The 12,172-nt window shown below is 46.1% G+C and overlaps 1 protein-coding gene across 5 annotated transcripts in view; it reads left to right on the top strand.

The window, feature by feature from the left end:
* NEO1 (neogenin 1) overlaps positions 1-10,007 on the top strand; it is a 238,999-nt gene extending 228,992 nt beyond the window's left edge. For 4 of the 5 annotated variants that reach the window (XM_088025133.1, XM_088025134.1, XM_028100230.2 and 1 more), the window contains 4 exons: positions 3,200-3,358; positions 7,324-7,587; positions 9,590-9,726; positions 9,924-10,007. In XM_088025133.1, the coding sequence (XP_087881259.1) occupies positions 3,200-3,358; positions 7,324-7,587; positions 9,590-9,726; positions 9,924-10,007 (644 nt within the window). The remainder of the gene's footprint in view (positions 1-3,199; positions 3,359-7,323; positions 7,588-9,589; positions 9,727-9,923) is intronic. The other variant, XM_028100231.1, reaches the window with a different exon arrangement.
* The last annotated feature ends 2,165 nt before the right edge of the window (positions 10,008-12,172 follow it).

Here is a 12,172-nt window from a genome sequence, read left to right on the forward strand (position 1 = left end):
AAGTTTATAGAACGGAGTTTTTAAAACAAAATTTTTCAACCTTATTTGACCATGCCTCACTTTGATAAGCATAAAAGTTACCTGGCCTCCTTTAATAATATTTGAAATTCAAACTAAGTTAAATATCATGATTAAAAACCAAAAAACAATGGAACAAACCAATTCTTTTGTTCAGACTACTATGTCTTCTCCCTTGTCACTGTTTTCAAGGTAGGGAATCTGTTCAGACTGGCTAGCACGGTGGGGCTTTCAGGTAAGAGTCCCCTGTGCCATCCTATGGTGAAAAAGCTACCTGCCTACTGATAGCAAGTTTTTTCAGTTCTATACCAGAACTATTTGCTGTAAGCTGAACAGATGCTCAGTAAGCCTTCACACTGTCAGATACCTAGATTCAAATCCTGAAAGCATCCACTAGATCACTTTCCAGTTTAACCTAAATGAGGTTTTGAATTTTTTATTCATTTCTTAAGATACCAATTTCAGAACTCTCAGCCACCTCTCTGTCGACAAGTGGCAGAGATTTAAATAATCACAGATACCCTACACCCAAAGAAGTGAACCCTGGGCGCCTGGGTGGCTCAGTTGGTTAAGCAACTGCCTTCAGCTCAGGTCATGATCTCAGGGTCCTGGAATCGAGCCCCACATCGGGCTCCTTGCTTGGCAGGAAGCCTGCTTCTCCCCTTCCCACTCCCCCTGCTTGTGTTCCCTCTCTCGCTGTGTCTCTCTCTGTCAAATAAATAAATAAAATCTTAAAAAAAAAAAAAGTGAACCCTGACCCCCTGTACTTGGAAACTGGTGAAACACCCAGGTGTGTAAATGCATACACACACACTGTCACACTCACCGTGCACAGATATGTAGGCACTAGATTCTAAAAGTCAGCTTTGAAAGAGAAAGGGCTGATTCATTAGCAGGTCATTTCTGCAGTAGGGACCGTGATGAAAAAAGAAAGGCCTGACCTTAGAAGCATGCAGGGAAAAACATGGTTTTCCTCTGAAAAGAGGTGCCCTGGCTGGGGTCCCAGGTCTAAAAACGTAAGTGTCTGAAAAGAATAAATCCATTCCAGTTGGGTTTGATGTATAGCAAGATGGTAACTTGACTGCTTGTTTGCTTTGTGTAAGATTTTAGTTTTTACCTGAACTGGCTTATTTTTAAATGTTAAGGAGAAAAGATATGTTGTACCAGTTGGTATCAGTTCTTTTTTTCTCTTTTTCTTTTTTGGGGGATGGGCAAGGAGTACACTTATAAATATACAGTATTATTTAATTTGTGCCTCAATAGTTGGGCAAGTGAGTGGAATCTTTAATTCAGGAATCTGAAACCAGGTATTCTGATATACTTGTGACCTTCAGGTTTTGAGATCTCCTTTACCACACGTGGCTCCAGTCCTTTTTCTCAAGCTGGGGTTCCCTGGAGTCTGTCCCACTATCCACCTGCCTGGCCTTCAGCTGCTGAGCACTGCTGGGAAAGAATTTGCCGGCATTGGCTGAGGTTCAGTCAGCCTTGTACAAGGCTTTGCTCAGAAGCCCAGGACCCAGGCAGCTAACAGCCAGTGATTGCCAAGCGTATTCTAGGGAGCTGCTTTCACATTGTCTTCTTTTTTATTTACCCAATTTGGAAAGCCTAGAAATGCCTTTAAAAAGAGAAAATCTGTTTTATTTTTCTGTGCTAGAGTCCTGCATACCTAGAATGCTTTTCAGGTTGTATTTCCTAGGTAAAAGTCAGGAGGCTTCTTCTGCTCCCCCTGGCCTTAATTCTAGAAAATACTGATGCTGAAGCTCCCCACTTCAGAAAACCACCTCTCTTCCCCTAAAGGAGATGCTGACTCCCAGACTGCCCTGAACCTCCTCTGCCAACTTTTCCAAGTTGTGTTTTATTCCAGAGGACCACCTGAGGCTTCTGGTCTCTGAGTGCAGGGGAAGCCCCTGTTTTGTTCCCCAGGCCTGAGGGAGGGAAGGGGCATTGATGCTCCAGGGCCCTTGGTTGGTTGTGCCACCTGCCTGTCTGACAAGTGGCCAGGGCAGGAAATAGCTGGAGAATAAAAGCGTCTAGGATTTTTCTTCACCAGGTCCCACAGAGATCTAGGGAGATCCTTGGTGACAGAGACATTGAATAGACTCCAAAGGCTATGAAGTTTTATCACAGTTTGTGATGCCCTTGCTTAGAGGGAAAAAAAAGGTCCCCTGTGTTCCTAGTCAGCCCCACCTCTTTGCCTCTTTGATGGGTTTAGAGCTGTCCATGTTGGTCTTAAACATTCTGTTTCTAGAAGTACTCTAAGGGAGTACCTAAGAGAAGCTTATTCCCTAACTGGGCTTCTGATTTTGTTTGTTTGCATCTCTAGGATTGATAATGAAGCCTCATTAAAGAAGTGTTTTGTCTTCATAGAAAGTTGTATATGAAATATCTGTGTGGAAATTTGGATTCGTTAACAAAATGCAGCAAATTTAATTCCTTAGGCATTGTGGGAAGGAAGGAGGCAATTAGGAAAGATCCATTTATATTTTAAAATGTGAATGGATGTGGCTGAGCTCCCAGACTAGAAGCAGTAAGAGATGGTGCCATAGGCCTGTGTTTCATGCTTTTCCTACTGGACTGGAGTTCAGTTCTGTTTGTGTTCCTTTTAAGATGTGAAAAACTGATTAAACAGCTACTCATCCATTCAGCCTAAATACCTATTGCATGCCTCATTCAACAATAAGAAAAAACATATTAGGAATATACTTGAAGGAAAAGAAACTTCTTCTTTTTTAGCAGGAGAAAAAATGAAGGAAACCTAAACCATCATTTGTTTGCTATGGATTTATATTTTGTGACATACTCAAATAGATATTTTTTAATAACTCGTGTAATCCATGTTTATTGGGAAATACAGATAAACCAAAAGAAGTTTTTTTTAACTCCTGACCATGCCTCCCCACAAGATAATCCCATTAACATTTTAGTGCATATTCCTCAGGGGTTTTTTCTGTGTGTGTGTGTATATACATATATAGAGAGAGAGATACATAGGAGCGTGTTGATTTAAAAAAATAAACGTAAAACCATGGCTACTTGTTCCCATCCAGCCAGCAGCCACTCGGAAGCTAAGGGAATGGTTGTACTGCACGGGAGGGGCAGGGGTGGCTTTGCTCTTGAACTGTGACTTGTGTATGTCCGTGCAAGCATGTTAAGCACTTCTCTGTCTTGTGTTCATCCACAGCTGTGATTAGTGCCCATCCCATCCATCCCCTCGATAACCCTCACCATCATTTCCACTCCAGCAGCCTCGCTTCTCCAGCTCGCAGTCATCTCTACCACCCGGGCAGCCCGTGGCCCGTTGGCACATCCCTGTCCCTTTCAGACAGGGCCAATTCCACAGGTGAGAGATGAGGCTCGAGCCCCAGGTGGAAAGCATTCCAAGAGTTGGCAAGCTGAAATGGGAAGGACTTGCCCTGCTTAGAAGGATTTGAAATTTTTCTGTGTTGTTTATGTATCATAACATTTCTGTTAATGACTCAAATTGATTTCTGTAAAATTCACCCCCCATTTTTTTCTCCCAAAGTTGATAAGTGCTTGGTGCAAGGTGTCCTTTTAGTAAAAACACAATAACCCTAATCACATAACCATGTCTTGTTTCATCAAGTTGCATCTTGATTCAGTCATATTTTCAGTTTGTTTATTTCTTAATCTTCTAATCTGAACAGAAATCTCATTTGGGTTGCTTTTCAGACACTAGACGTGGCCTCCGCCTCGCAGTTACTCTGTGGCTGCGAGGGTCTGTAGGGCAGCCGTAAGATAATTCTCATATTAGATCTTACACATACTTCTGCTGTGGCCTGAAGTAAGAGATGCATCTAGGGGCAGCAGGGCCAGTGGTCACATTGAATTGTGTGTACATTGTAAACCTCACATTGCCTGGAGGATTATTGACATTAGAAGGGGCTGCACAGTCATGAATCATTTCTAAAAAACAGATTGGAAATGAGCCTAAAAATCTGCAGTTCATTTAAAGAAATACAGTGCCAGGCAAACATGTACCAGTTTGGAAATCTTAAGAAATAGCATTATCAAAACAGTTTTAAGGAGGAAATAATGAAGGTGAGGAGATAGTAAATGGAACAAATACTGTTGTTACTCATTAAATGAAAATTAACTTCCATCTTCTCAGTGTTAGGTGCAAATCTAGTAACTGCTCACATGTACAATACGTTCTTTCTCCATCATTTGAAACGTGTCTGTTAATAGTTAATGATGTTACTAGTAGAATTAAATTTTGCTTATTCTGGAAAATAAGGAAATTTCAAGTGAATTCCATTTTAAAAGCACCTCAAAACCTCATGCTAGAAGTTTGGGTTGCTAATAACATTCTCCCTCTCTAAGTTTTGATCAATTTGAAATATACCCAAAACACCAAACGAAGATCAAAACTTTATTAAGGAATGCCTACTAACTCCCAAAGTTACCTCTCCCAAACCTTTACTTGGTTTGGAGAACGCCACTTAAACTCATGTCCACAATGAACCTTCCTGCTCTCTCCCTCCAGATCCAGGTTTGGGGCCCCCTGCCTTAGGAAAGACAGTCTACTGACAGCTGTCTGGAGAACCAAACTCTGCTTTGCAGACCTAGTCTCAGATAGAACAGGGACCAGAAAGCAGCCTTCCAAATCTGCTCTTAGAAAGCAGTTTTGGTGTCCTGACTCTCTTTCTCTGTTTTTAAGGCAGAAGAATCCCACCCACTAGGTGTGGGCCTGCCCAAGTACATGGCAGGCTCTTCCTAGTCAGATTAGCCCCTTCCTCCTTCCTCTCAGACCAGGAGGGTGTTGAAGGTTGGCAAGGAGCAGAGCAGCCCCCGCCCAGCCCTGACCCAGGTGGTCCAGTGCTGCTAAAAGGTCCTTTCTCTGTGGACTTGGGCAGACAGTGAAGAGAGGGAAAAGTAATGATTTGTATCACTACAGGGTTCATCACTTTAATGACCAGAGGGGATAAAGAAGGTAAACTAATGGCAGGGAAAGTCACTGAAGACAGATTGGAAACTTAGAGCAAGGATCTAAATTCTTGATGACCCAAATTCTCTCACTGTTGTATTTTCCTGGGTCTCTGGAGCTCAGTGCTGCTGAACATGTGGGCTAAGCATGACTGGGACTTGGCCAGGGCAGTCCCTGCTCTAGCTAGAGAGCCGCCACTTGACTTAGGAAGAGCACTTTCTACTTGTCCAGGCCCTCCCTTGGCCACTGTGAACTTTGTGTGTCTTAAACCCTGAGAGGTAAGTCAATCAGGAAGTAGGCCCCTGAGCAAAGCAGAAATTTTAATAACAGTGTAGTTTTCCTTGTGGGCCAGCACCACGCCCTTCACTGGGCATAGAACATGCCCAGCACTCTCTGCAGTTACACGGCAAGGCGGCCCTGGTGTGTGGCAACAGGCCAGGGCTCTGACTCCTGTAGGCAGCCCTGTTCTCCTTTTATACATTTCCCCCATCTCTTTGACCCTCAGAAGCATATACATCAAAGTCAGGCACTGAGGCGGCCAGGGCAGGCCTGTGTGCCCAGAGCTGACCTAACCCGTCTGCCAATACTGGCTGACATGGTCCAGGCTGTAGCTGCTTCTCCTACCCCCTGCTACGCTCCCTAACCAGCTTCTCCCCAGCCCAGGATCACACGGAGTAGGGCCAGCAGCTCCCCAGCTGTGGTTATAGCTGGCCTAAACAAGCACAAGACACAAGGTCTTCAGTGCACCTCTTGAGAGGATGAGAAGCGACATAGGCCTGGTAGGGTTATCACAGCCAGGCTTTCCACCCTGGGGGAAGGTGTGTGAGTCCCTCAGCCCTGGGACCCAAGATCTTCAAGCTAAGGGGTTAGCACTCATGACTGGCGTGGCTTGTCTCCTGAGAGCCCAAGGGAATAGATTCAATGATACCTCAGTGACAAAGGCAGGGAAAGAGGTTGGATTTCTACAGGCTGCTCATGCATTACTACTTAAAAGAGTTTATTTTCCTTTTTGAAGTGCAAGACTCTAGGAGTCAGGGGAGGCCCTCCTTCTGGCTACCTGGTGCGGCCTGTTTGCCCTGAGCTGGTGTCTCCAGGCCCCTCCTCAGGATAGGGATGTTGGTCTGCACCAACTCACACTGTTTGAAAGGGCTTTCTCATATGGTCTCCCTGGGTCTGGGTGCTGCTTCTGCCCCCACAGGGTCAGGGGACAGGTGGTATTGGAAATGGAAGGGCAGTATAATGTGGTAGTTCCAAGCATGGGCTTAGGAGTCAGGGTGCAGGGATTCGGATTCCTGCCCTCGCCATTCTTACTGTGTCCTTGAGCGGTCCCTAACCTCCTGGCGCCTTCTGAGTTACTATGAGCATAGAATGAGCTAATGAATGTAAAGCACACAGCATAGTGGCTGGCTCAGAGTAAGCACTCAGTAATTCACAGAAAAAAAACGTTATCAATTATTCAGGTCCCGTGTTCAGCACATTTCATACATCTTCTCAGTCCTCACTGAATTATGTTGTTCTCCCTGTTTTGTAGGTGAAGAAACAGACTCAGAGTCAGTAACTGCCAAGTTCACCCAGCTAGTATGCCAGGATTATAGTCCACGTTTATCTGACTCCAAACCCAGGGTTTTCTCCGTCCCACCATGCTGCCTTCTGGAACAACTCTAACCCCTCCTCACATATTTGGAGATTGTCATGTTCTTCCTTAGTCGTCCCCTTCTCCAGGCTGATCTTCCCCTATTTTTTTCCTCTGGGCCCAAACACCCTTCATATGGCATGCTCTTAAAGCTATTTTCAGACCTCTGGACTATTTGGTTGTCCAAGTCTCCCTTGAGCTGTGGGGCTATTGTTCTGCCGAGGCTGTACACAGTCACCCAAGGGCATGCAGGGCCCGTGGCATTGCCTCCCCTGTAGTAACCACCAGGCCCCGTGGGCAGATCTGGTACTTGTCAGGTGGACATGTTATCTATGACAGGCCAGTTTCTAAGACCATCTATCAGTCAATGAGTGATGTTTTTAATCTCCTTTTATGCTTACATCTTAATAGACAGTAGTCTCAGGAACTTTTATGTGTACTCCCTAGTAAATACTCAGGAGAACGTTGGAAAATTGTGACCACTTAGCTGTGTGGGCAAGAACATTTCAGCAGAGCAGCTGGTTGGCAAAGTTGTTTGGGACTCCTTTAGATTAGTCCACTCTTACCTAGCCTTGGCAGTGGTGCTAATCCATGTTGCCTTGGACTAGCACTGATCCTGAGTGCTTTTTGAGCTGGTTTCAGGGGCCCTTAGAAGTAGCCAGAACCCTGGTATGTGCATGTGTTTAATGGTAGAAGAAATGCTAACATTTAGACTTTCCTGCTGTAGAATCCGTTCGAAATACCCCCAGCACTGACACCATGCCAGCCTCCTCGTCTCAAACATGCTGTACTGATCACCAGGATCCTGAAGGTGCTACCAGTTCCTCTTACTTGGCCAGCTCCCAAGAGGAAGATTCAGGCCAGAGTCTTCCTACAGCCCACGTGCGCCCTTCCCACCCATTGAAGAGCTTTGCTGTGCCGGCAGTCCCGCCCCCAGGCCCTCCCACCTATGACCCCGCGCTGCCAAGCACACCATTACTCTCCCAGCAAGGTGAGTGAGGACAGCAGCACCACTGGTGGGACCCTTTGGCTCTGGCTTGTGGCACAAGTCACCTCTTCTTTGAAAATAGCAAATATCTTCCAAGCTTATCTTAGCAGTTTAGAGTAGCTGGAAGTCATTGCCCCGCTCAGGAAGTATATGGGCTCCCCTCCTTGGGGAATGCATATGAACCAGAGAATAATATGGTGGGGAGTGAGGGCTGACTTTCTGAACCGTGTTTTGGGTGCAGAATGCTTGGTGGTAAAATCCAGTGACTATGGGTGTGGGCAACAGATCTAGTCCACTTAGCCTCCCCAAAATGCCTCCCTCTGTAGGGTTACTACAAGCTAGGGAAGGATCAGGGAGGACAAGACATAGAAGTAAGGGGCCCTTCAGATGGGACGGAAGTCTATTCCTCAAGTTTTCATGGCCCAACAAAGTCCCCTAACCTGAAAGGCATGTTTTTCCACTTCTCCACATCTGTTATGATGGTCTGTTTAAGGGGAAGTCAGTGGTTTTCAAGCTTTTTGGTCTCAGGGCCCCTTTATACTCTTAAAAGCTATTGAGACCATGAAGGAGCTTTTCTTTACATGGGCTAGAGCTACCAATAGTTCGTGTATTAGAAATTAAAATGGAGAAAACTTTAAGCTATTTTATTAACTCATTTTAAAATAGCAAATCTATCAGGTAAAGATAAATAGCATATTTTTATGAAAAGTAACTTTTCAAAACAAAGATATAGAGAGAAAACTGACACTGTCTTGTATTTTTACAAATCTCTGTAATGTCTGGCTTAATAGAAGGGAGCTGGATTCTCATACCTGCTTTTGCATTCAGTCTGTTGCAATATGTTATTTTGGTTGAAGTGTAAGAAGAAAACCTGGCCTCACAGATATGAAGTTGGAAAAAGGAAGAGTATTTTTGTAACTTTTTCAGAGAACTGGATATTCTTTTTTTGATACCGTAGCAAAACACAAGAAGTTGTAGTTTCTTACAGGTTTGTTTGTAACATAATGTAACCATATCCATGAACTGTTTGTACTCTGTTCCATTAAAATCCATCTATCTTGTACTTTGAATGCATGATATCAGACATCACACATTGGTCATTTGGAAAATATTGGCTCATTAAGTTATACACGTCCTCCAGATCTTAATACAGTTCATTATACAATGTCTAAAAATACATTTATTAATATCACCAAAGTCTGTAAGTATTGGGAGGCTCTCAAGCTCTTGGTGGCAGATACAAGTTTTTCAACATTCTAATTTTCATTTGAAACTTAAATTTTATCATTGGCAATAAAAACCGTCCATTGTTTTTCTTGAAGTGACTGGCTTACTTTATTTACTTTATAGCAAATGTCTGCCAAATGCTCAAGTCTGAATAACTGGTTTGACTATCAGTCTTTCTTTGGACTAATGTTGGTGTTTCATTACAAAAGCCACAGTTCCGCTTGTAACTCAAGCTGTCACAGATGCCCTGAGCTTCAGCCAGCCACTGTCCTGTAGTATACAGAAGTACTTTATGCATACTCTCCATTTTGTCACATAGAATAAAGCATGTGTAATCAAGGTTGAGATTTCGTAAAATAATTTTTACTACTTCGTTAAGGATGATCTTAAGTTAAACTAGCTTTTTTTTTTTTAATTGCAAGGCATGTCCGTGAATGACTTTATATTTTGGTACCACTGCCTTAATTATGCTAACGCTCCAGCAGTTTCACCCACTGTTGCTTTTATACCATCAGCGCAGAGGCAAAAATATCTTACTGTTATGAAAAGAGTTTTGACCTTCTCGTTTTCTAAAGCCAAATGGAGTAGTTTCTCTAGCCTCTGAGATGCCCCACTTTCTCCCTCCTTCCATCTAGCGCAGTGCCTTTTCAGAGCAGGATCTGTGCACTGGGCCTGGGTGCATCCCTCACCCTGAAGCAGCATTTGGACCTTAGTTGCCTTCATGAGATCTGGGGGAGCAGGCTCGGCCGCACACTAAATGGTGCTCTCTCCCCCACAGCTCTGAACCATCACATTCACTCGGTGAAGACGGCCTCCATTGGGACTTTGGGAAGGAGCCGGCCTCCTATGCCAGTAGTGGTGCCCAGTGCCCCTGACGTGCAGGAGACCACAAGGATGCTGGAAGACTCTGAGAGTGTAAGTTTCTGGGCCATCAGCCCAGCCGGGATGTCTGGGTGTGTGTCCCACAGCCTGCGAGTGTGTGGGTCACACTGATGTTGTGCACTGGCCCAGACTGTGAAGCAGATGTGCTCGTTCGTTGAGCAGATATAACCTGAGCAGCTCCTCTGAGCCAGGAACGGTGCTGAGGGCTTCTGTGCTTTCTCTTCCCCTAGAGCTATGAACCAGATGAGCTGACCAAAGAGATGGCCCACCTGGAAGGACTAATGAAGGACCTAAACGCCATCACGACAGCATGAGACCTTCCCCAGGACCTGACTGCAGACCTGGGTCTAGAAGTCTTGGGATAGAGCCTGGAAAGTGAGGATTGTAGAGAGCACGCGAGGACAGCACCTGAGAGCACGGAGCGAGCGAGCCGCCCGGCCGGCGGCCTGCATGGGCCCGGCTCCAGGCATGGCCCCCCGCCTTCTGCTCGCTGGCCTGGAAGAAGCCCGTGTCGGGGTGGCTTCCCTTTGCCTGCTGATACCCTGCAGGACTGGGCACCATGGGCCAAAATTTTGTGTCCGGGGAAGAGGCAAGAAGTGCACCCTACATTTCACTTTGTGGCCAGGCTGTGTCTTCGTGCTGCAACTGCATCGCCTTTATGGAGTGTAGACATTGGCATTTACGTACAGTTTTATTTGTGTCCTATTTTATTTTACCTTCAAAAGAAAAACACTATCAAAAACCAAGGGAGTCCATGGTGTTCTCCACAAGTGGTTGACATTTGACTACTTGTTTGAATTCTGTATGGAAAGTCGTTGACGGTGTGGGTTGTCCCAGGGGTTGGCTTGTTTTTTGTTTTTATTTTTGAATTCTGCGTCATTGCATCCTCTACCAGCTGTTAATTCATCACTTTGAGGGGGGAGGAAATGTTGCATTGCTGTTTGTAAGCTTTTTTATTATTTTTTTATTATAATTATTAAAGGCCTGACTTTCTCCTCTCATCACTGTGAGATCGCAGATCTATTTGAATGAAATGTAACATTTGAAAAGACTTGTTTGTTGCTTTCTGTGCAGTTTCAAAGTATTGGGGCGGGGGTGGGCTGGGAGGTTGGGAACAGGAAGTGGAGGGGCTGCTGGGGCCTGTGAATGTTCCAGTCGTCATGCTTTCTTCCAGAAGCCTGCAGAGAACGGAAGCATCTTCTTTTTCATGCCGTCCTCGCATGTCCATCTCTGTTGTCACTAAGTTGCAACTGGACTTTCATTTGGATCTAGTGAAAAAATTCTGTGCGATAGGTGTGTTCAAGGACTTAGCTGCCCTGATGTCTGGGTCTCATCCTGGTGGGGCTGTCCGTGCTGAGGAGCCAGTGCCCCGGCGAGAGCCCGAGCTGTCCCTGGAGAATCGGGGGGCGAAACGGAGCCCTTTCCCGCTGTTACCGTGTGTTCCCTGGGCGACGCGGGAGGTGAAGGAAGGAGCTTTGTTTCCTCACGGGACTCCCGGCTTCTCTCTAGTCCCTGTGCTTAGCCAGTCTGGTTCTCTCTGCCCTGTTCCAGAGCCCCGTAGGGAAGGCATTCGCAAGGATGAGGCGGGCAGGGGCTGCAGCACCCCTGAGGCTCCCCGCTTCTCTCCGAACATTGTTCTGGAGGTAGCAGGGGACGGGGACAGCAGAAAGGGGCAGTGGAGGTGGCTGCCACCTCTTCCATCCCAGCAGCTCAGCGAAGGCCCTGATTAGGACGGAGTAGCCGGGGGCTCCCGAAATATGCTGAGAGGCCCTTTGCCTTTGCAAACAGCCCTTACGTTCTTTGTCTTAAGAAGGTAAGGAGCTGAGGTGGGTTTTTTAAATATTGCAAATAGGAACAAAATCCAGGACTGACCATCAAGCACCTTCCCCCGCTCCCCGCCACTCCCCAGAAGACAGTACGGAAGGCAGTGAGAAGGCACATCAGGCGTTGGTTCCGTGGCAGGGAGAGGTGAGCTGCTGAGACTGCAGGTGGATACCCAGCCCACCGGCCCGGGGGCGCTGGGCTCTGCCCTGGCCCCACAGGCACCCCACTTGCCTTTGTACATTCATCATTTCCCCTCTTGAGGTCTTCACATGTATTTGCTGTTGTAGAAGACGAATTCTTTGTATTTATTATTTTGGGGGCAATGAGAAGTGCAATGCCGAAAGTCCTGCTGCCACGCTAGCTGGTCACAGAGGATTGTGCCAGGCGGGGTTCTGGAAAACCAGTGCACTTAACCTGATCCTGAGGAGAGCACTCAGAGCACCCTGGACACCAGGAGGGCTAGATTCCCCAGAAGCTGTCTTACCTTTTGCCCAAAGAAACGTGCTCGGTATTCGGGGCGCTCCCTCCCATGAACCCTGACACTTGTGTTACCTCAGGGCCTCGGTACCTGGATACTGCCACAGGATGGGGGCGGGGGGGCCTATTTTTAAATAAAATAACTGTTCAAAGTTGGGGGATTTTTTTAAAATTAAGA

Source organism: Eumetopias jubatus, unplaced genomic scaffold (assembly GCF_037043125.1).
Source record: "Eumetopias jubatus isolate StellerSeaLion01/CBP00866 unplaced genomic scaffold, mEumJub1_p1.0 scaffold_7, whole genome shotgun sequence".
Taxonomy (NCBI): Eukaryota; Metazoa; Chordata; class Mammalia; order Carnivora; family Otariidae; genus Eumetopias; species Eumetopias jubatus.